General features: G+C 40.7%; 1 protein-coding gene across 1 annotated transcript in view; it reads left to right on the top strand.

Moving 5' to 3' along the window:
- dnajc17 (DnaJ (Hsp40) homolog, subfamily C, member 17) overlaps positions 1-23932 on the top strand; it is a 165243-nt gene that overhangs the window by 28099 nt on the left and 113212 nt on the right. The window contains exon 2 of the mRNA XM_072569323.1: positions 12699-12768. Within this exon, the coding sequence (XP_072425424.1) occupies positions 12699-12768 (70 nt within the window). The remainder of the gene's footprint in view (positions 1-12698; positions 12769-23932) is intronic.

The raw sequence follows: 23932 nt of genomic DNA, 5'->3' as shown, positions 1-23932 counted from the left end.
TGTGTTTATATTTTGTTGATGAGAAGCTGATTGTTGTGCTTTTTAAAAGCAAAACTGATTGCACTGCTCATGATGAATCAGACAAAGAGAAATCTGTTAGTTGCATTGTGATCATTACAAGTTCACCACATCTGATCTCTGAATAATTGTGTGTTCTGTACTGTCCTGCCTATCACTTCAACCTCCCCAAACTCAGCAGAGCATCTCCGGTTTAGTTCTTCATTTTTTTTCAATATAAAAATGTGCCTTTTCTTGAGTTTTACAACTGTGGGAAAATATTGAATTATAGGGACAAAGCAGAAGCTCACAAAATGAAATGTCTATGTTCTCTTGAGAGCCAAAGAGTGGAAGGGGGGCAATTTCACAGCCCAAATTCTCAGTGTCCCTATTTAACAAACTCCAGCATCAGAAGAACCACTGTCAAAAGCCTCTGTGCTAATTTTCCAAAATTCTCTAAGGCTGGGAAGGTTCCATCAGATCATAAAGTAGCAAATATAACCCTTCTATGTAAGAAGAGGGGAAGGTAGAAAATAGGTAACAATAGGCCATTTAGCTCGACCTCCATCATAAGGAATATATCTCAGTGAGGAAGAAAGATTCTAGAAGGGGGATAAACCAACCACAGTAAACCAAGGAATTTAAGAATAGTATCAGATTGAAAGAAAAAGTACTGTGTGACAAAAATGAGTTGAAACATGGAGTATTGGGAAAGTTTTAAAAGAAAAGCACAGCAACAAAAGATGATTTTGAAAATATAGAAGCAGGGAGAAAATAAATGTTGAGGGTAAACTAGCAAGTAATATCAAAACAGACAGCAAAAGCTTCTTAAAATACATAAAAAAATGGAGAGGTCAAAGTGAACATGGGCCACTTTGAGATTGAGGCTATGGAAATAATAATTGGGAACCAGGAAATGGCAGAGGATTTGAATAAATACTTTGTATCAATCTTCACAGGAGAAAATGCTGAGGAGGTCCAAAAACTCAAGGAATCAGGAAGAGTCAGCATGATTTTGTGAAAGGGGAATCCTATTTCATCAGTTGGAGTTCTTTGAAGGAGTAAAATGCTGTATGGCCAATGTACTGTAATTTGGATTTATAGAAGGCATTTGACAAGGAGCCACGTAAAGTTATTGAGCAGGGTAAAAGAACATGCAGTAGGAGCTAACATACTCAAATGGACAGAAGATTGGCTGGCAGAAAACAGAGTATGCACAAGTGGATCTTTTTCTAGTTGGAAGGATGTGATGTGTCAGGTCGTGTATGGTCTGAGCTGGGCTTTTTACAATTTATATCAGCGACTTCAGTGAGGACAGAAAAGGTATGGGCTGTTTGCGGAGATTACAAAGATAATACATTTTGTGAAGAGGACTTCAGGAGGTTGCAGATAGTTTGATTAAGTGGACAAAAATTCTGGAACATTTTGAGGAAGAATTTTAAAAGAAGTAGAATATTACCTAAACAGACACCAGGTGCAGAGGGATTTAGGTGTTCTAGAATATGAACCACAAGCTGTTAGTATTCAGGTATAGCTAGTAATTAAGGCAAATTGAACACTATCCTTTATCACAAGACGAATTGAACACAAAGTTAAGGACGTTATGCTGCAGGCATTGATGAGTTCACTTCAATACTGTGTGCTGTTCTAGTAGAATAGGCAACTCAAACAGATTAGCCGTGGTTTTATTAAATTACAAGATAGATTCAAGGGGTCAAATGCCTACTTGTATATTTAATTTGTATGTTTTTATGTTCACATATGCTCCTCAAACATTGAGGGAACGTTCAGAAACGGGAACCTAGTTAAGAAAAGGTCCAGACAAGAAAATGCTTTGGAAAGGAATTTTAAAAATGATTTTTCAGGCATGCAGAATTCCCAATTTCAGATTATTTGCAAGCTTTTGAATTGAATAGAGGTGTTGAGTCCCTGAAAAGCAGAACTGGCAGAAGTCAACCATCAAGGCTAAGGGCAGCATCAACAGAGGGCTTGGAAACCATGTCACTTGCTCAGCTTTAAGGGACAGAACAGCAAACCTTGGGGACAGGATGAGAGGTAAAAGTCACATTTGGGTGTGTATGTGTCTCTGTCTGAGTGGCAGGGCTGGGGACTAGTTAAATAATTCAGGAAGTAAATTCACCATCTGATCTGATACTGAGCTAGTTGGACCAGAAAGTCCCAGGTTAAAACCCTGCTCTGTGTTGGATTAACTTATTTTAGCCTAAGCAGCCTTGGGCTTTTTAATTAACATTTAGGCTCTTGGATGAATGTTAGAAAAGTAACAAGTTTCTACCCATTTCTTGTGAATGAAGGCCTGTAGAAAACTGCCATATTTGGATATTATTAAATATGTGAGGATCGGAACAAGCTAGGCTTGTGATGCTAGTGTGACAGTAAAATACTGCAGGTACTGGAAATCTGAAATAAAAACCATGTGCTGGAGCAATTCAACAGATTTGCGAGAAGCAGAGACAATGTTTCAAGTCCAGCATGACTGTTCAGAAGAAGAAGAACGTTATTGAACTTGAGATATCAATTCTGTTCCTCGGTGCATGACTGCTGCCAGACCTCCTGAGTTTATCCACTTTGTGTTTTTAACTGGGCTTATGACACTGTCAGATTCACGAAGCCTGACAGTATCCGGTGTTGTATTTTGTACCATAGAGACTGTCAACTCCTGGGGAATTGTACCCCAGCAAGCATCATCTTTATGGAAGGCAATGGGAGGAATGAATTAGGAGAAGCACTAATTCTGATACATATGTTAAGATGTGAACCATCCCTATGAAAATTGTTTTATTTGCTGAGACCTTTTTATCAAAAGATAAGGTCCCCACTGGTGACCAGACTCCCTTTAGTGCACACGTCCATTTTTTAGTCATCCTTGAAATTTTAAAAATATCTTTTTGAGTAATTCTCCTCATACTTGTGTTTCCTTTTAGAACTATCTTCCCAGCAAAGCACTGTAGTGTGTTCTGCTTAGAAAGTAATATTTTCTCATCAGCCTGTTTAGAGATGTTATTGCACATTTCTGGAGCAGGTGGGACTTGAACCTGGGGTTGTCTGGCTCAGAGATACGGATGCTACCACTGTGCCAGTTAGATGGGTACTGGAGTTGTTAGTTTCATCCTCTTTGTGATACAGCATTGGGTTTGACAATGAATATTCAATTCTGAATCGACCTTATTGAGACAAAGTGAGAGCAAGCTTATAAGGACAATAAATTCAGGCAACAATTTGCTATCTAAAGCAGATTACATACTTCCTATTTTAATTCTGGATGGGAAAATGCCCCCTTCTTGCAGTTTCACCCTTCTAGCTTCTTTTTTCAGCTTTCTACTCTGTGTCATCTTCTATCTTCTGTGGTGTTTGCCTTCCTCTGCCATCCTTGTTGTCTTCAGAATCTTTTTCTGGTTCTCTACTAAAAGAGACTCTTTTACTGGCCCACAACCACATACATGTTCCCATGGACTGCACTCACTGTCTATGAGTGCATGTGTGTTTTTCCTTAAGAATTTGCAGCTTTTGTGATTTCTATGTCTGATGTCGATCAATATCTTGTTTCCACCAGCTCTGGCTTGGAAATAATCCTGCTCTGCAATTGGGTTACATCTGTTCCAGAATTCAGCATCTGCAAGTAGTTTTGAAGCCTGACGTTTTCTTGTATGTTTCCCTTTTTAGTGTTACCCTGCCTCGCAGCCATATGCAGGGATGCACGATTTCTGCAAATTCTCCATCTTGTTGGGGAGAAATCCTCTCTGAAAATCCAATACTTATGTATTAAGAAAAAGCAGCAAACTCTAAGTCTCAATTTATCCTCTTCAGCTCCTGCATCAGATACTTCTAATAATTCAGGATGACAATTCTGAGTAGAATAATGGCCAGATTGAAACAGAGGACATCAAGTTGGATCTAAACTACAAACTTCGGTGATGCAGAACCTTCTTCCTTTGGTTGTTGTTTTCCTAACTCTGGTAATTTATCACTGTCTTGTTGCATTCTGGTTGAACAGATTGTACAGGTATTTGAAACACGATCCTTTGGGTGTTGCATTGGAAACTGAGAAAAGTGTAGGATGTCCAAATTGATAGTCTTAAGGATGATATTTTGCATGAAAATATGTCATAGAGTAATACAGTGTGGAGACAGATTCCATGCTGACCAAGTTTCCCAAACTAATCTGGTCCCATTTGCTTGCATTTGGCCCATACCACTGTAAACCTTTCCTATTCATGTATCTGTCCAAATATCTTTGAAACATTGTATATGTACCTGCATATACTATTTCCTCTGACAGTTCATTGCACATATGAACCACTCTCTACAGGAAAAAGTTGCCCCTCAAGTCCCTGTTAAATCCTTCTCTCACCTTTTAAAATTTGTGCCCTCTAGTTTTGAATTCCCTTATCTAAGGGAAAAGACCTTTGCTATATACTTTACCTACTCTCCTCATGATTTTTAAACGTCCATAAGGTTACCCTCCAACTTCCTGTGTTCCAGTATCTACAGGAATAGTGCCAGAAGACTGGAGGATAGCAAATGTTGTTCCCTTTTTCAAAAAGGGAATAGAGACAACCCTGGTAATTATAGACCTGTGAGCCTTACTTCGGTTGTGGGTAAAGTGTTGGAAAAGTTTATAAGAGAGAGGATTTATAATCATCTCAAAAGGAATAAGTTGATTAGGATTTTGTGAAGGGTAGGTTGTGTCTCTCAAACCTTTATTGAATTCTTTGAGAAGATGACCAAACAGGTGGATGAGGGGAAAGCAATTGATGTAGTGTATATGGACTTCAGTAAAGCGTTTGATAAGGTTCCCCATGGTAGGCTATTGCACAAAGTATGGAGGCATGGGATTGAAGGTAATTTAGCAGTTTGGATCAGAAATTGGCAAGCTGAAATAAGACAGAGGGTGATGGTTAATGGGAAATGTTCATCCTGGAGTTCAGTTACTAATCATCTACTGCAAGGATCTGTTTTGAGTCCACTGCTGTTTGTCATTTTTATAAATGGCCTGGATGAGGATGTAGAAGAATGGGTTAGTAAATTTGTGGATGACATGAAGGTTGGTAGAGGTGTGGATAGTGCCAAAGGATGTTGGGGGTTACAGAGGGACATAGATAAGCTGCAGAGATGGGCTGAGAGTTGGCAAATGGAGATTAATGCAGAAAAGTGAGGTGATTCACTTTGGAAGGAGCAACAGGAATGCAGAGTACCGGCCTAATGGTAAGATTCTTGGCAGTGTAGTTGAACAAAAAGATCTTGGTGTCCATGCGCATAGATCCCTGAAAGTTGCCACCCAGGTTGATAGGGTTGTTAATAAGGCATATGATGTGTTAGCTTGTATTAGTAGAGGGATTGGGTTTCTGAGCCATGAGATCATGCTGTAGCTGTACAAAACTCTGGTGCGGCTGTACTTGGCGTATTGCGTACAGTTCTGGTCACCGCATTTTAGGAAGGATGTGGAAGCTTTTGAAAGGATTCAGAGGAGATTTACTAGGATGTTGCTGGTATAGAGGGAAGGTTTTACAAGGCAAGGCTGAGGGAGTTGAGGCTGTTCTTGTTAGAAGGTTGAGAGGTGACTTAATTGAGATGTACAAAATATTCAGAGGGTTGGATAGGGTGGACAGTGAGAGCCTTTTTCCTCTGATGGTGATGGCTAGCACGAAAGGACCTCACTATCATCTCTCAATTTAAAGCTATAGGATAGATGTCAGAGATAGTTTCTTTATTCAGAGTAGTAGAGGCATGGATCGGCCTGCCTGCAACAGTCATAGACCTGCCAAGTTTAAGGGTGTTTAAATGGTCATTGGATAGACAGATGGATGAAAATGGAATAGTGTAAGTTAGGTGGGTTGAAAGGCTTATACTGCGCTGTAATGTTCTATGTAATGTCCCAGCCTTTCCTTATACCTCAGACATCCCAGTCCTGGTATCATCCTTGTAAATCTTTTCTGCACCCTCCAATTTAATAGTCAGTTCTTCAATAATGTGATAGTTCTGCTCTCGTGTGATTGCATAATTTTCCTATTGCACACAATGGCCACGCTATTTAAACCAATGGGGCCGGAATTGCTTTATCACCAATACAGGTAAGGAACGTTTGTGTTCTACAAATAATGGTCTAAATTCTTCAATTGCATTAAAGCTAATTCACATTGAAGAAACACATGATATAGCAGAACTGCACACAGTACTCCAAAAGTGGCCTCATCAATGGCAGTAGACAATAGGTGCAGGAGTAGGCCACTCTGTCCTTCGAGCCAGCACCACCATTCATTATGATCATGGCTGATCATCCTCAATCAGTATCCTGTTCCTGCCTTATTCCCATAACCCTTGATTCCACTATCCTTAAGAGCTCTACCCAACTCTTTCTTGAAAGTATCCAGAGACTTGGCCTCCACAGCCTTCTGGGGCAGAGCATTCCATACACCCACCACTCTCTGGGTGAAGAAGTTTCTCCTCCACTCTGTTCTAAGTGGCCTACCCCTTATTTTTAAACTGTGCCCTCTGGTTCGGGACTCACCCATCAGCGGAAACATGCTTCCTGCCTCCAGAGTGTCCAATCCTTTAATAATCTTATATGTCTCAATCAGACCCCCTCTCAGCCTTCTAAACTCAAGGGTATACAAGCCCATTCACTCCAATCTTTCAGCGTAAGATTGTCCCACCATTCTGGGAATTGACCTTGTGAACCTACGTTGCACTCCCTCAATACCCAGAATGTCTTTCCTCAAATTTGGAGACCGGAACTGCACACAATATTCCAGGTGCGGTCTCACCAGGGCCCTGTATAGCTGCAGAAGGACCTCTTTGCTTCTGTACTCAATTCCTCTTGTTATGAAGGCCAGCATGCTATTAGCTTTCTTGCCTGCTGTACCTGCATGCTTGCTTTCATTGACAGATGCACAAGAACACCTAGATCTCGTTGTACTGCCCCTTTACTTAAATTGATTCCATTTAGGTAGTAATCTGCCTTCCTGTTCTTGCCACCAAAGTGGATAACCATACATTTATCCACATTAAACTGCATCTGCCATGCATCCGTCCACTCACCTAACCTGTCCAGGTCACCCTGTATTCTCCTAACATCCTCCTCACATTTCACCCTGCCACCAAGCTTTGTGTCATCAGCAAATTTGCTAATATTACTTTTAATACCTTTTATCTATATCACTAATGTACATTGTAAAAAGCTGCGGTCCCAGCACTGATCCCTGCAGCACACCACTGATCACCGCCTGCCATTCTGAAAGGGAGCCGTTTATCACTACTTTGTTTCCTGTCAGCCAACCAATTTTCAGTCCATGTCAGTATTTTGCCCCTAATACCATGTGCCCTAATTTTGCTCACTAACCTATCATGTGGGACTTTATCAAAGGCTTTCTGAAAGTCCAGGTATACCACATCCACTGGATCTCCCTTGTCCTCCTTCAGAGTTACATCCTCAAAAAATTCCTGAAGATTAGTCAAGCATGAATCCTTCATAAATCCATCTGTTGACTATGACCTATCCTGTTACTGCTATCCAGATGCTTCATAATTTCGTCCTCTATAATTGAGCATTTTTCCCACCACTGAGGTCAGACTAACTGGTCTATAATTCTCTGTTTTCTCTGTCCCTCCTTTCTTAAAAAGTGGGACAACATTAGCCCCCCCCCCCCTCCTCCAATCCGCAGGAACTGATCCTGAATCTATAGAACTTTGGAAAATGATCACCAATGCATCCACGATTTCTGGAGCCACTTCCTTCAGTACCCTGAGATGCAGACCATCAGGTCCCGGGGACTTATCAGCCTTCAGACCTAGCAGTCTCTCCAACACCATTTCCTGCCTAACATAAATTCCCTTCAGTTCAGGTCCTTCAGCCACTATTACATCTGGGAGATTGCTCGTGTCTTCCCCAGTGAAGACAGATCTAAAGTACCAATTCAGCTCTTCTGCCATTTCTTTGTTCCCCGTAATAAATTTCACCCATTTGTCTTCAAGGGCCCAATTTTAGTCTTAACCATTTTTTTTCTTTTCACAAACCTAAAAAAGCCTTTAATATCCTAAACAACTACAACATGATGGCTCAACTATTATGTTTGATGGTCTGACCAATGAAGGTAAGTATGCTAAGTTCCTCTTTACCACCTTGATTATCTGTGATGCAACTTTCAAACAGCTATGTATCTGAATGCTTTGGTCTCTCTCTGTTTGACAACACTCCCCAGGGCCCTACCATTAACTATATATAAGTCTTGCCCTTGTTCATCTTACTAAAATGTAACCCCTTGCATTTATCTAAATTAAACTTCATCTGTGACTCCTTGGCCCATGGTCCTAATTGATTGAGATCCCTTTGTAATCTTAGATAAACTTCTTTTTACTGTCCACCGTACCACCAATTTTGGTGTCATATGCAAACTTATGGTTCCTATATTCTCATCCACACCGTTTACATAAATGACAAGCAACAAAGGACCAGTATGTGGAATCACTGTTGAACACTGCTAGTCACGGTCCTCCAGTCCAAGAAACAACCGTTTACCACCACCCTCTACGCTATCATCAAGTCAATCCTGTATCCAATTGGTAATGTCTCTCTGAGTCCCAGGTGACCTGAGTCTATTAACCAGTCTAGTTTGCAGAACCTTGTCAAAGACCTTACTAATGATACATTAATATGAGGAATAAAACATGAAACAAACACGGACAATACTGCAGGAACTCGGCTGGTCGAACAGCATCTGTGGGAAGAGAAACTGAGTCAATGTTTCTAGTCCAATGTGACTCTTTGGAATAGGAAGAATTGGAAATGGGGTTCTTATATACTTTGTCCCTCCTCCACCTTTATCAAAGGGAACAGACGATGTAGAGGTTAATACAAAACACAAAGGAGTTGTTAACTAGTGAAAGGACGGAGAAAAGATGTAAAGTGGGTACAAAGGTGCTAAAGGGAGAGAATGGGTCCTTTCTACTGAAAACAAAGTAAAGAAGACACAAACAACTTATGTCTAGCTAATGGTAGGGCCATGGGGAGTGTTGCTGAACGAAGAGACCTTGGAGTGCGGGTTCATAGTTTGTTGAAAGTGGAGTCGCAGGTAGACAGGATAGTGAAGGAAGTGTTTGGTATACTTTCCTTTATTGGTTAGTGTATTGAATATAGGAGTTGGGGGGTCATGTTGCAGCTGTACAGGGCATCGGTTAGATCACCTTTAGAAAACTACATGCAATTCTCCCTCCTATAGGAAGGATGTTGTGAGACTTGAAAGGGTTCAGAAAAGATTCACAAGGATGTTGCCAGGGTTGAAGGGTTTGAACTATAGGGAGAGGCTGAACAGACTGGGGATGTTTTCCCTGGAGTGTCAGAGGCAGAGGCTTATCAAAGTTTATAAGGTCGTAAGGATCATGGATGGGATAAATGGACAAGGGCTTTTCCCCCGGGTGGGGGGAGTGCAAACTAGAGGGCATAAATTTGAGAGGGGAAAGATTTAAAGGCGACCCAAGGGGCAACTTCTCACGCAGCGGGTGAGTGTATGGAATGAGTTGCCAAAGGAAGTGGTAAAGCTGGTACAATTAGAAGATTGAAAAGGCATCTGAATGGATATATGAATAGGAAAGATTTAGAGGAATACGTGCCAAATGTTGGCAAATGGGACTAGATTAATTTAGGATATTCGGTCGGCATGGACGAGTTGGGCCAAAGGGTTTGTTTCTGTGCTGTACAGCTCTATGACTCTAAGATAAAGCTGTATATTCGGGCAGGGTTGAGGGGAGTGAGGAAGAATGTAAGAAAATGGAGAATGCTCTTCACATGGTCAAACTCTAGGAATCTCTTGTAAAACATATTGCATTCATTATAATCAATATAGAGTATAGATTTTTCTGTAAAATACTCACTTTAAATGCTCAACTGTTTTGGTAACTATATTCCTACAGTCTCCCAGCACTTGTTTTCACCACTTACAGTGGTCACCTTCATTTGCTTCAAGCTGAAGGCTATAAACCTAACCCATCTGATCACTGTTGATTAGCATTCACCATCACGAGTTGAGCATTGCCATTTCCTCTGCCAAACTTTCCAATGCTGCACAATCACTAAGTAGTGAGGAGAACTGAAGTCTCTTTTTTTTTTGTTGTTGAATATACCACTTCCATGAACCCAGATATCCAGGCTCATATTTCAGTGCTAAAAGAGGAAAGCTTAAGTATCTGTCGTCATCTCAAAGATAGACAGCAGCCATACATTGTGTTCCTTCTGGTATTTGGTATTTGTCTCTGTTTTCACCCTTCCACTTCAGGTGTACTCTATGTAATTCTTTGTCAGTAGAGAATGTCCATACAAACCCAGTTTTGAAATGCTGAAGAGAGATTCTGATTAATGGAGTTTGTGGGTGGGCTGAACGGCCTTTCCATTGGTTTACAGTCTCAACACTGAATGGAAGAAAATGCAGATTACTCTTAATTCATGTTTACCAAATTTGACTTGTATTTTAATTCTAATTGAACTGCAAAAAACTAACCTGCCTGTGCCCTTTTAAAATTACCTAATGTAATTCACTAGATAATCCTATTCTACAAAGACTATTAACAGCAGTAGATTGCAGTACTTCAACTGGCAAAGTTGAAATGTTCATATATTGTTTTCTGGAATCTTCCACTTGGTTTCAGTCAGATTGTTGCACTATCTACTACACTGTCAACTTCAAAGTTATGTAAAACCTGAGTTTGAGAATAAAATACTCTGCAATTCTGTTGTGGTCATCAGAAGAGAGAAAGATACTAATCCTCTGAGTTGTCAAGCAGGATGCAGTAGGAAGGTGTCTTTTCCTTGATGTGTATCCTATGGCAGTTGAAAGACTCTTGGAAGGTTTACTCTGGCGTGGCTCAGTGATGAAAGGGCTAGAATGGAGGCTTAGTGTTGAAATTGGTTTGGGGATAATCACAGGACTGAGGTAGAAGATCTTCTTTGGTCACTGGATGTTACAACTCTGTTAAATGGGAATAGATGGATGCATTGGAGTGAGTGACTGTGGATTGTTCCTTACAAATTCTAGGGAGACTACATTATTAAGTGTCCATATGTGCAGCATGAGGTTTATCATCACATTAAGACATTAGTCTGGGTTATTGTTTCCACACTTTAGAATATTTGTTACCTACAAGGTAAAGTTTAGTACACGTTGGTTTTAGTTTATTTCTTACAGTAGAATTCTCAAAACTTTGAGGATTGTAACGTAAAGGTTTTTACATGAGTCATCACTTGTCAGTCAAGTGGACAACACAAGTACTGACAGGTTTTCAGTAATTTGCTTTTGAGCTAACTAGGAACAACCTAAGTGCACTCACATCATTCTCTTTAAGACCGTAGTGGTCAGCTTCCCTTTGTTCTTTCCCTCCCCGTTGCACTCCTGAATGTTGGATAACATTGCAATCTTCCTGTGTTGAGGTTTGGCATGAGACTGTTCCAAATGTATTCTGATGGTACTTTTGAAGCCCTTGTGCTTGGATTTCGATTCGGTTGTTTTGTTTTCTCTCCAGCTGTGGTTGACTGATGGCAGATGATGCAGACAAATACAGAGTTAAAAGCTGTCCAGTTTCTCTGGTTCACTTCATCATTAGTATAAAACCGGCACACCTTGCTCTGTTCTCAAGTGAGGTATGCAGCAACCAGTCTGTGCCATCTGCTCCACAGCACACTGATCAGTTTCTCTGTGGTTCAAAACAAGCAAGGGTAATAAACAAATAGCACACGAAACGCTGTTGGATCGCTGTGATTTCCTTATTCAAAACCACAATTACAACCAGACTTCGCAGTTTCATTTCTTTTGAGTACAAATTTTAATTGGGAAAATCTGTGCTTACTCATGAAATAGGAATAATCATTATTAACCGTCTTATTGCCAGAAGCTTGAGCTTGTCGGAGATTGCTCAAATGTGATTCACAAATTGGCAGACAAGTCAAGTAGTTAAGTTTTTTTTTAACTTGCATCTCTTCAGGTTGTTTGCTTTCAATGACCCACTTTATGATAGTCACTTTGAAGCCACAACATAATTCCGTGGATCCAAATGTGAAACCTTGAAATGACGATCATACTGCTGACAAGATGCTCTGTAGCTTTGATCTTGCGTTGCTGAGCTCTCTGTCCACAACTCCGCCTTGTCATCTTGCTCAACTTGCCTGCTGCATAGCAACATGGACTTTCAATGTTCAACTATACTATGTCATACAACAGTACTAATTTTTTTGCATTTCTTTCCTTGTCTTCCAACAGGTTCAGATCATGTTGTGTACATACAGTTTTCTCAAGTAGTCATTTATATGTTTGTGATTTGTCATCAGGTGATTTGGCACTGCAGCTGATCCATGTTTCAGTAGGGACTCCCTGATCACTGGTTGGGACATTTTTCAGACTGAGGCAAAATGTACTGTCCCTCCTTGGGCCCTGCTGTGTCTCTGTCTCTGGTAATGCACACATGTCTGCACCCCCACGTCCTTGCTGTCTGAGTGAAGCTTGATTTATTCATCATGCCAGTATGTGTGAACCTATATCATTGCATAGTTTGCTAACTCCAGGAGAGAAAGAAAATAATTCCAAGTGTGGAGCGGAGTTTACAAGGCATGACTTTTCCAAATTCAGTTTGGAAATTAATGTTACTCATAGATGCTCCTTACAATGACAATTTTTTTTTGTTTTTGTCTTTTGAATTTATAGATTAAGAAAGCATACAGACAGAAGGCTTTGAAATGTCACCCAGACAAGAACCCAGACAATCCCAAGGCAGGTGGGTCAATATGTTTCTTTCAGGGGTGACTCAAGTATTATTCATTTGGTTTGACATCTAAAGCTTCATTCAATTAACTTGGCTAGTAGACCACCAATAATTAGTCCTGGTGACTTGTAGGGTATCATAGAATGTGGCATAGCACACTCTGGAAGATGAAATTTGATTAAATTTGCGGTGCTATACACTGCTTGAGAAGGACAACGGCAATAGGAGAAATGAAGATTGCTTCACATTCAAGGTCATTTAGAAATGAAGGAATCTGAACTTCTAGGAAGGGCTGAAGTGAAACTTTGAGGCTTGAAATAAATAATATTGAGAATGAAGTTAAGAGATTTGAACGTGCAATTGAAAATAAGATGTTCTGGTAAAGAAGAAGAATTACCAAGTTGAATGCCTTCTTGTAAGTAAACAAGTAGGACTTCTGAGAAGATTTATAGCTCAGATTGAGGTTATGGATGTAAGTTTGCTGGCTGAGCTGGAAGGTTCACTTTCTGATGTGTATATAAAAAGAACAGGTACCCAATGAACACAGTCTGCTGATTTCCCAGCAACAAACTCATACAAACAGACAAAACATGTCCAGAAACCCTAGCTGCTCTCCCCTACAACAAAGACATCTCTGAAATGACTGCCAGACTATGCAGACCTCTTGGCATCATGGGGCTCACAAACTCAATAACACTAAAACAGCAGCTAATGAACTTAAAAACCCTATAGAGACAACAAGCAAAATAATGTCATTTACAAAATACCTAACAAACATTACATAGGACAAACCAGCAGAAAACTAGTTACCAGGATACATGAACATTAACTAGCCACAAAACAACATGACCCACGATCACTAGAATCCTTACATACAGATGAGGAAGGACACTACTTTGACTGGGACAACAGATCCACTCTAGGATAAGCCCAACAGAGACATGCATGAGAATTCCTAAAAGCATGGCATTCCAACTGGATCTCTATCACAAACACATCGACTTGGACCCCATCAACCAACCCCAACCCCCCCCAATAGTTGCATGAAACAGACCACACTATCATATTGTCAGAAGTTAGAAATTTATTTGAAATCAAATAGAAGCTTATAGAATAACTGTGGTGAGCAGAAAAGCAGAATACCAAGAATGCTGGAAATCAGAAGGAAAAGCCGAAAGTGCTCAAAAGAGTTTCAAAGAAGAGTCAATTTGGACTTAAAATGTTAAGTCTGTTTCTCCCTCCAACAGTTGCTGCCAGACCTGCTAAGTAACTGTGGGCACCGGTGTTTAGAAGTATTCTCTAGCACTCATTGGTTTCTGGCTTTGTTTGGAAGCTTAGTATTTTGTTCATTGTATTACAAGGATGTAAGGCTGGGTTAAAGGTCAACATTTGATATTGGAGAGTGTATAAAACTTTCCATCAAACTTGTTTTGAATTGATTATATGTGTCTGTGGCAAATAGAGTTGGTGAGATTGCCAAAATTGCAAAAAAGCCCAAAATAAAACACAATGGCTCTTTATGCATGTAAATGATGATGCCACCTCTACCTCATCATCATCTCTTTCTACTGCCTGCTTGTCATCAGCCAGCTTATCTGACGTGCGCTCCTGGATACAATTATCTCCAGTTAAACATTGGGAAGACTGAAGCTATTGTTTTGAGTCCCTACCGCACATTCCATTCCTTCACCACCAATTACAATCCCCTTCCAATCCAATGTCTTAGACTGGATCAAATTTATGTAACTTTGACGTCCGAATTTACCCACCGCTCAATGGTCTCCATATGCTAAACTTGTGTCAACAGCTAAGTCCACATCTATCCCATTCCATTTTTCATCCATGCTTTCAAATTTGTCGGCATCTTGCCTTTGCTTATTTCTATAATACATTCCACCAGTACAATCCCTCATGATATCTGCATTCATCTCTGCTTTTGTGTTCAAGTCCTCTCAAAATAAGTGTGAACATTGCATTTGCCTTCCTAACTACTGACTCAACCTGCAAGTTTACCTTGTGAGAATCCTGGAATAGAACTACTTATTCTTTGCACTTCAGACTTCTGAATTTTCTCCCCATTTAGAAAATAATCCATTCCTCTATTCTTCCTGCCAAAGTGCATGATCTCACACTTTCCCACGTACTCCATCTACCACTTCATTGCCCACTCTCCTAACCTGTTCAAATCCTTCTGCAGCCTCCCCGCCGCCTCAATATTACCTGTCCCTCTACCTGTCTTTGTATCGTCTGCAAACTTAGCCAGAATGCCCCCAGTTCTTTCATCTAGATCGTAATGTACAAAGTGAAAAGTTTCGCTCCTAATACCGAGCCTTGTGGAAAACCACTTGTCACCGGCTGCCATCCTGAGAAGGACCCTTTTATCCCTACTCTCTGCTTTCTGTCAGACAGCCACTTGTCTATCCATGTTAGCATCTTGCCTGTAACCCCATGCATCCTTATCTTACTCAATAACCTCCTGTGCAGCACCTTGCCAAAGGCCCCCTTGGAATCTAAGTAGATTAATTCCATTGGCTTTCTTTGGTCTCAGCTACTCATTAGTTCTTCAAAGATTTGTCGCAGTTTTGTCAGGCATGGCCTCCCCTTGTGAAACCATGCTGACTTTGTCTTTATTTTACCAGCATTGACCTCAAAACAAGAGATTACAATTACAACAATGTGTTACAAGAAAGGGAATAGGAATAATCTTGGGAATTACAGACCAGTCAATCTTGCGTCTGTGGTGGGTAAAGTATTGGAGAGGATTCTGAGAGACAGGATTTATGATTATTTGGAAAAGCATAGTCTGATTAGTCAGTGTGGCTTTGAGGGCAAGTCATGCCTCACCAGCCTTATTGAATTCTTTGAGGATGTGACAAAATGCATGATGAAGGTCGAGCAGCGAATATGATATTTATGGATCTTAGCAAGACCTTTTGATAAGGTTCCCCATGGTAGGCTCATTCTGAAAGTAAGGAGGCATGGGATTGAGGGAAATTTGTCTGTCTGGATACAGAATTGGCTGGCCCATAGAAGACAGAGAGTGATAGTAGATGGAAAGTATTCAGCCTGGAGCTCAGTGACCAGTGGTGTTCTGCAGGGATCTATTTTTGGACCTCTGCTCTTTGTGATTTTTATAAATGGCTTGGATGCAGAAGTGGAAAAGTGGGTTAGTAAGTTTGCTGATGACACAAAGGTTGGTGGAAGGCTTTTGTAGGTTAGAATGGGACATTGACAGGATGCAGAACTGGGCTGAGAAGTGGCAGTTGGTGTTCAACCTGGAAAAGAGTGAAGTGATTCACATTGGATGCATATTACAGGCTTAAGGGTAGGGTTCTTGGAATTGTGGAGGATCAGAGGGATCTTGGGGTCCACGTCCATAGATCCCTCAAAGCTGCTACCCAAGATGATAGGATTGATAAGAAGGTGTATGGTATGTTGGCTTTCATTAGCAGGAAGATTGAGTTTAAGAGCTGTGAGGTTATGCTGCAGCTCTATGGAGACCTGTTTAGACCACACTTCAAATATTGTGTTCCATTCTGGTTGCCTCATTATAGGAAAGATGTGAAAGCATTAGAGAGAGTAGAGAGGAGACTTACCAGGATTTTACCCGAACTGGAGGGCATGTCTTATGAAGAAAGGTTGAGGGAGCTAGAGCTTTTCTTATTGGAGCAAAGAGCGGTGAGCGGTGACTTGATAGAGATGTCCAAGATGATGAGGCACAGGTAGAGTGGGTAGAGACTTTTTCCCAGGGTAAAAATATCTATCACAAGGGGGCATAAATTTAAGATGATTGAAGGAAGCTTTAGGGGAGATGTCAGAGGTTGGTTCTTTGCACAGAGTGGTGGGTGCATGGAATGCATTGCCAGTGGTGATGGTAGAGTCAGATACATTAGGAGCATTTAACTGCCTCTTGGATAGACAAATGGATGATCATAAAATGAAGTGTATGTAGCTTAGTTTGATCTTACAGTAGGATAAGAGTTCGGCATAACATCGAGGGCCGAAGGGCCTGTACTGTTCTATGTTCTGTGAGTGCTACTCAGTCCATGCCAAATATACCTACTAACATCTGGGACAAATTTTGAAATTGGGAAATTAGTCCCACAGATTGCCCTCTCCCATCTGCTGTTTGACAAGAGAGTGGCAATATCCATTGGCTCAAGTCAGACCTAGAACAAAGGATGACAGCTGTGGTCATTGGAGGACTATCATCTCAGTCCCAGCATACCAATGAACGAGCTTGTTATTTTTCTGTAGAAGAGCTCTTACACAGACAACTGAAACTTCCCCCTGCTCCCTCATCACCAAATCATCTATGGTGTTTTTCCATCTATTAAGCACCATCAGTAATTTTCAAATTGATTAATTTGCATTCAGAGTCCATGAAGGGGAATGCAGACCATCAAAGATGAGGGAGAGAATGGGGGCAAGCTTGGCAGTGTACTGTCTGATGCCCAACCATCTTCAACTGTTTCTTCAATGATTTTAACTCTGCCATTAGGTCAAATAGGAATGTTCACCGTACTGATGATTGCACAATTTTAGTATCATTTGCAACTCCACTTCATGTCCATTGTTTAGCAAAATCTGGACAACATTCAGGCTTGAACTGAAAAGTGACAAGTAGCATTGATATCACACCAGTGACAAGAAATGACCATCTAACACAAGAGTATTTAACCATCCTCCCCGAACTTTCAATAATATTCCTATTATTGAATCCCCACTATAACTACATTTTGGGCATAGCATTGATCAGAAACTTAACTGGTTTAAAAAAAACCTGAGTACAGTGGTTATAAGTGAAGGTCTGATTCTACAAATTCTGCAATGGGTAACTCACCAGACTGCTAACTGCCTGTGCCATCCACAGAAACAGACCCTTCAGTCCAACTTGTCCATGCTGACCAGATATCCCAACCTAATCTAGTACCATTGGCCAGCACTTGGCCCATACCCCTCCAAATCCTTTCTACTCCTATACCCATCCAGATGCCTTTTAAATGTTGCAATTGTACCAGCCTCCACCACTTTCTCTGGCAGCTCATTCCATACACGCAACACCCTCTGTGTGAAAATTTGCCCCTTAGGTCTATTTGCCCCTCTAGTTCTGGACTCCCCGACCCCAAGGAAAAGGCCTTGTCTATTTATCCTATCCATGCCCCTCGTGATTTTATAAACCTCTGAGGTCACCCCTCAGCCTTCACTCCAGGGAAAACAGCCCCAGCCGATTCAGCTTCTCCCTTTGCCTCAAATCCTCCACCCCTGGCAACATCCTTATAAATCTTTTCTGAACCCTTTTCAAGTTTCACAACATCCTTCCGGTCAGAAATGTATTGAAATACTCCCCATTTGTCAAGATGAATGTAGCTGCAACAATCAACTATGCAGGGCAAAGTTGCTTGCTTGATCAACACCTTGTCTACAACTTTAAACATTCACTCCCTCCACCACCAAGACACCGTGCAAGCACTGTATGTAATATATAAGATGCACTCATTGCAACAATTCGAGGCTCCTTCAACAACTTTCCCATCCTCTGACTGCTACTACCCCAAAGGATGAGAGCAGCAAATGCATGGGAACATCATAATGCAACTCTATAAAGCTTTAGTTAGGTCACATTAGGAGTTTTGTGTGAAGTCTGGTCACCACACTATAACAAAGATGTAGAGTCTCTGGAGAGGATGGCGAAGAGGTTTGCCAGGATGTTGCGTGGCTTTAGAGTGTATTAGCAAAAAGGAGAGGTTGGACACACTTGAATTGTTTTCACGAGAGTGTCAGAGGCTGAGGGACAACCTGATGGAAGTGTAGAAAATTATGGAAGCAAGCTTTTTACACAATGAGTGGTAGTTGCCTGGAACACACTGCCAGGGGTGGTGGTATAAGCAGGTAGAATAACAACTTCTAAGAGCCATTTAACAGACATATAAAGAGGCAGGAAATAGAGGGATAAGGACTATTTGCAGGTAGATGAGGTTAGTTTAGAATGTCACCATTGGGGCCGAAGGGTCTGTTCCAGTACTGTTCTGTGATCCTATCCAAACCACACACCATCCTGACTTGGAAATATATTGTGTTCTGTCATTGTCTCCTGTCAAATCCTGGATCTCTGTACCTAACAGCACTGTGGGTATAAATGCATCATATGAACTTCGGTGATTCAATAAGGTGCTCACTGCCACCTTTTCAGGGGCAATTAGGGAAGTACAACAAATGCTGGCCTAGCCAGTGGCACTCTCACTCTGTAAGAAGAAAAGAAAACTTTCACCCTACCTAGGATCAGCCACCAAGGCCCTGAACTTGGGAATATCCCTAATGCATGTCTCCTCAGCGCTACATTTTTCTTTTGCTACTTACATCCTCCTTTGAGTAAAAGCAGAATGTATCAGGAAGGTTAATAAACCATTTTTGTCAGAGTCAAATTTATAATCTATTGAAAATCAAAAGAACTGCACATGCTACAAATCAGATGCTGTAATTAAGTTTATAATCTGATGATATGGGCTGTTTTCATGCATTAAAGGTTCCACGTAATTGCAGGTTATCTTGTTCTCATTCCACCTCAATTAAACTTTTTTGAGGGCATTTCTAAGAGTATTTGAGGGCAATCCTTGGTTTTCAGGAGCTCCCTTTTCAATCCAATTGACTCCTCCATTAGATTATGCAGCCTTTATTTGTCGTTGATAAATGGGATTTTGATCTGTTTAAGAAGTAGAATTAGAAGAATTCATCAATACTCTCAATAATCTTCATAGCTGCATTAAACTTAAAGATACATTACACAAGGAAGCATCAATTTCCTAGACGCAATAGTATTTAAATCAATACAAGATAGTAGGTAATGTTAGCAACAAAGATCTGTCTTCAAAAAGAAACAATTCATACTTCTGGACACAAAAAGCATCATCCAAAACATGCTTTCTCTAGACTGCTGAGGTCATAGCTAAATAGATTATCTTTAATTAAGCTGCTCCAGCTGATGTAATTCATGCTGTGTGTTGCTTAGAGGTGTGATAACATGCAGCTACACATGTATATGAAATATAGCTACTGATTATTAAGTTATACACGTCATTACAAAAGCATTCTCAATGTTTTATTGAAAGCCAGCTTTAGAGACTCCATATTAATTTGCAAGCAGTTTGTTACTTTTTTTCCTGTCTCAGTGAGCTGAGTATTCTTTCGTTGAAAAGTGTAAAACTATTCTCCCCGTTTGCAGTTCCCTCTTCACACTTTGAAAGCAGGGAGACAGAACTGCAAAGCCACATTTGCAGCCCCTTATCCCCTTTGCACTTTGCTTTCCCTCCAGCTCCTGTACTTGGCAGCCAGCCTCATTCTCTGGGTCTTGGCCTCAGCCCCAATCCTCCCTCAGTGGCCTCTCTCCTCAGTCCAGCAGCCTCACTTTGCCATTTCCCTCAACAGTAACCACATCCCTCCCCCACCCCAGCTATCTTTATCCCATATCACTCTATCATACCACCAAAAACCTCTGTCATCTCCAACTTTGTTTGCTGCTGCCATTCACCTTGTTGCTTTAATCACAAGTTGCTTCTCTCCAACATTTGCTTCTAACAGGCTCAGTGGAAGATCACAGCTCGAATACTGTGTGCAGCTGTGGTCTCCTTGTTTAAGGAAGCGTATAAATGTATTGAAGACATTTCAGAGGAGGCATGCTAGATTTCAGCCTGGAATAAGTGGGTTATCTTGTGAGGTTAATTTGGACAGGTTTGGTTTTGTTTTCACTTGAGTTTAGAAGAGTGACAGGTAACTTTATTTAAGTATATAAGATTCTAAATGATCTTGACAAAGAGGATATGGAAAAGACGTTTCATCTTGTGTTTCAGTCCAGAATGCATTATTTTAAAGTTAAGAGTCACACTTTTTCAGGTCAGCAAAGTTTTTTTTTTCTCTCTCTCAACTTTGGCACTCTCTGCCTCAGAAGGTGGGGGGATCGGCACGGTGGCTCAGTGGTAGCACAGTGTCGGGCACACTGGTTCGATTCCAGCCTTGGGCGACTGTCGAGAGTTTGCACGTTCTCCCTGTGTCAGTGTGGGTTTCCTCCGGATGCTCAGGTTTCCTCCCACAGTCCAAAAACGTGCAGGTTCAGTGAATTGGCCATGCTAAATTGCCCATAGTGTTCAGGGATGTGTAGATGCATTAGTTAGGGGTAAATGTAGAGTAATGGGGTAGGGGAATAGTTCTGGATGGGTTATTCTTCAGAGAGTCAGTATGGACTTGTTGGGCCAAATGGCCTATTTCCATAGTGTAGGGATTCTTTGAAGGCAGTGGAGGTGAGGTTACTGAATATTTTGAAGACAGACCTGGATAAATTCTTGTTGGACAGGTGAATCAGAGGTTATTAGAATGGATGAGAATATGGCATCCACGCTTTTAGTGAGTGTTAATGAGCCTGTTGAGGAACTGCTGAACATGGGAGATAATAACTTGAGGTATCTAAGTGAGTCAATTTTGGATGAAGAAAAAATATTCGATACAGTAACAACTTTTATTACATCTTTTCAATATTTCACAGCTTCTAGTTCTTGTATATTATTCAGAAGGATGGCAAATCTGCTAATTTTTTTTGGTTCTTAATTAAGCAGTTCTGGGAAGGCCAGAATTATTGTTCATGCCATTTTTGCTTTGAGAAGGTTGTGGTTGAAATCGGAGATTCTGAAGGCAGTGGGCGACAGGGCAAGAGTATTGAGAAAACGACTAATATAGATGGCTGAATGTTCTTAGAAGCTGCATCACAGGGTTTTTAAAAAAAAGTGGCTGCTGAGAGAGTAGCTGCATTGGTTGTATTCCATGGGTTCTGCAGAGAATCCATCGGATTGGAAAGTAGCAAATGTAGGTCCACTTTTCAAAAAGGAAGGAGACAGAAAAGCTAGTTAGCTTCTCGCCTTTCATAAGGGGAATGTTGGAATCTATTATTAAGGAAAATAGATCAGGCGCTTAGAAAATCTTAAAGCAGTCGGCAGAGTCAACATGATTTTGTGAAAGCAAAACAGGGTTTGACTAATTTATTAGCTTTTTTCAGGACGTAACAAGCAACATGAATAAAGAGTGATTTTCAAAAGACGTTTGGTAAGGTTCAACTTCAAAGATTACTGCACAAAATAAGAGCTCATGATAAAGGGAGTAATGTACATATAAAGAATTATTTTGCCAACAAGAAGCAGGGATTAAGATAGGTAGGACGGTAGTTTGTAATGAGGACATAAGCAGTCTGCGAAGAGGCAACGTTGGCTTAAGTTGACTGGCAAAAATTTCACAGATGGAGTATAATGTGAGAAATTGTGAGCGTGTGCACTTCAGCAGGAAGAATTGAAAAGTATGCTATTTAAACGAATTGAGATTGCAGAACTTGTGTACTGAGGGATCTGGACTTGCTGGTACAAGATACAGCAAGTGATTAGGAAGGCAAATGAAGTTATATTGTTTATTGCAAAGAGAATGGAATCTTAAAGTAGGGAAATATCACTGTAGTGTATAGAGTCTTCGTGAGGGCAGCCCACAAACCCACTAAAACAGCAGCTAATGAACTTGAAAGACCCTATACAGACAACAAGCAAAATTAATATCATTTACAAAATATCTTGCAAGAACTGTAACAAACCCTACATTTGACAGACAGAAAACTAGCCACCAGGATACATGAACATCAACTAGCCACAAAAAGAGATGACCCATTATCACTCGTATCTTTACATACAGATGAGGAAGGACACCACTTCGACTGGACAACACATCCATCCTAGGACAAGCTAAACAGAGATACTTGCGAGAATTCTGAGAAGCATGGCATTCCATTTGGAGCTCTATCAACAAACTCATTGACTTGGGTCCTATTTTCTACCCCCTGAGAAAAAGACCAGGAAATGACATCACCAACCCAAGGAAACCTAAACACATAAATAAAAAGCATGCCATACCACCAGTGTGTCAACCAGAGGCTCACTGATGATACCCAGTATGGTGACGAAATGTCTGAAAACAAACCTTCTAGCTCAGCGAGCAAACCTGCACCCAGAAGATTAACTTTACTAATTCCTCATATAAAGGATTATTTTATATCCCGAGGTTTTTGATAAGATGCCACATCAAAGGGTATTGTGGAAAATAAAAGCTGGGTGCCCTATTGTATTAATCACAGAAGGTTCATATGCAGATACAGCAAGTCTTCAGGAAAGCTAATGGAAAGTTATGTTTTATTGTGAGGGGAATTGAATAGAAAAGTTGGGAGATTATAACTCCAGTGTTATAGGGCATTTGTTGAGATCACACCTGGAGTACTGTGTACAGTATAAGTCACTGTACTTGCAGAAGAACATTAACGAATTGGAAGCAGTTCAGAGAAGGTTTCCCAGACTAACACCTGGATATAGCAGATTGCTTTATCAGGAAAGGCTAGGCCTATCCTTTGGAATTTAGAAGAGTCAGATGTTTCTTAATTATAACAAGTAAGATCCTGATGGAAATTGATCAGGTGAGTGGAGAAAAGATGTTCCTTTGTGGGCAATCTAGAACAAGGGAAAAGTTTAAAAAGCAAAGGGTTGCCCATTTAAAATGGAAGTGAGGAAACATTTTTCTGTCAACAGGTTGACAGAATCCCATTCCTGAAAAGAGGATTCCTGCAGAATCTTCAAATGTTTTTAAGGCAGAGATAAATAGATTCTTGATTATCAATTGAATGAAAGACTATTGGGAATATGCAGGCATGTTGAGTTGAGGTTAAATTCAGATTAACCGTGATCATATTCAGTGGTGGAGCAGGTTTGAAGGGCCACATGCCTACTGTTGTTCCTTGTTCTCATGTCCATATGTTTATTAGGAAAGACAGAAAAAGCAGGCCTGGTGTTAGAAGAACAGGGGTAATCTTCTTGAACCATTATAAATCCTAATGTGACTTGAATGCTGAGAGGATGATTTCCCTTTGTGGGAGGAACTAGAGGTAGGGTGCATAGTTTGAAACAAGGAGAGTCCCATTTAAGACAAAGAGAAGGAGCAATTTCTTACTGTGAAAAGGTTGTTAGTATTTTCCTTTTCCTGTCATGGAGGCATAGCTAGTGAATATCTTTTGAGGCTGAGTCACATTCTTGACGGACAAGTGAGTTGAGGGTCATGCAGATGGACACAAAAGTAGAGTTGAGGCCACAGAGCCGGTAAGATC

The sequence above is a fragment of the Chiloscyllium punctatum genome, chromosome 4, assembly GCF_047496795.1.
Source record: "Chiloscyllium punctatum isolate Juve2018m chromosome 4, sChiPun1.3, whole genome shotgun sequence".
Classification (NCBI taxonomy): domain Eukaryota; kingdom Metazoa; phylum Chordata; class Chondrichthyes; order Orectolobiformes; family Hemiscylliidae; genus Chiloscyllium; species Chiloscyllium punctatum.
Note: the sequence above shows the minus strand (reverse complement) of the source record. Positions and strands in the feature narration are given on the sequence as shown.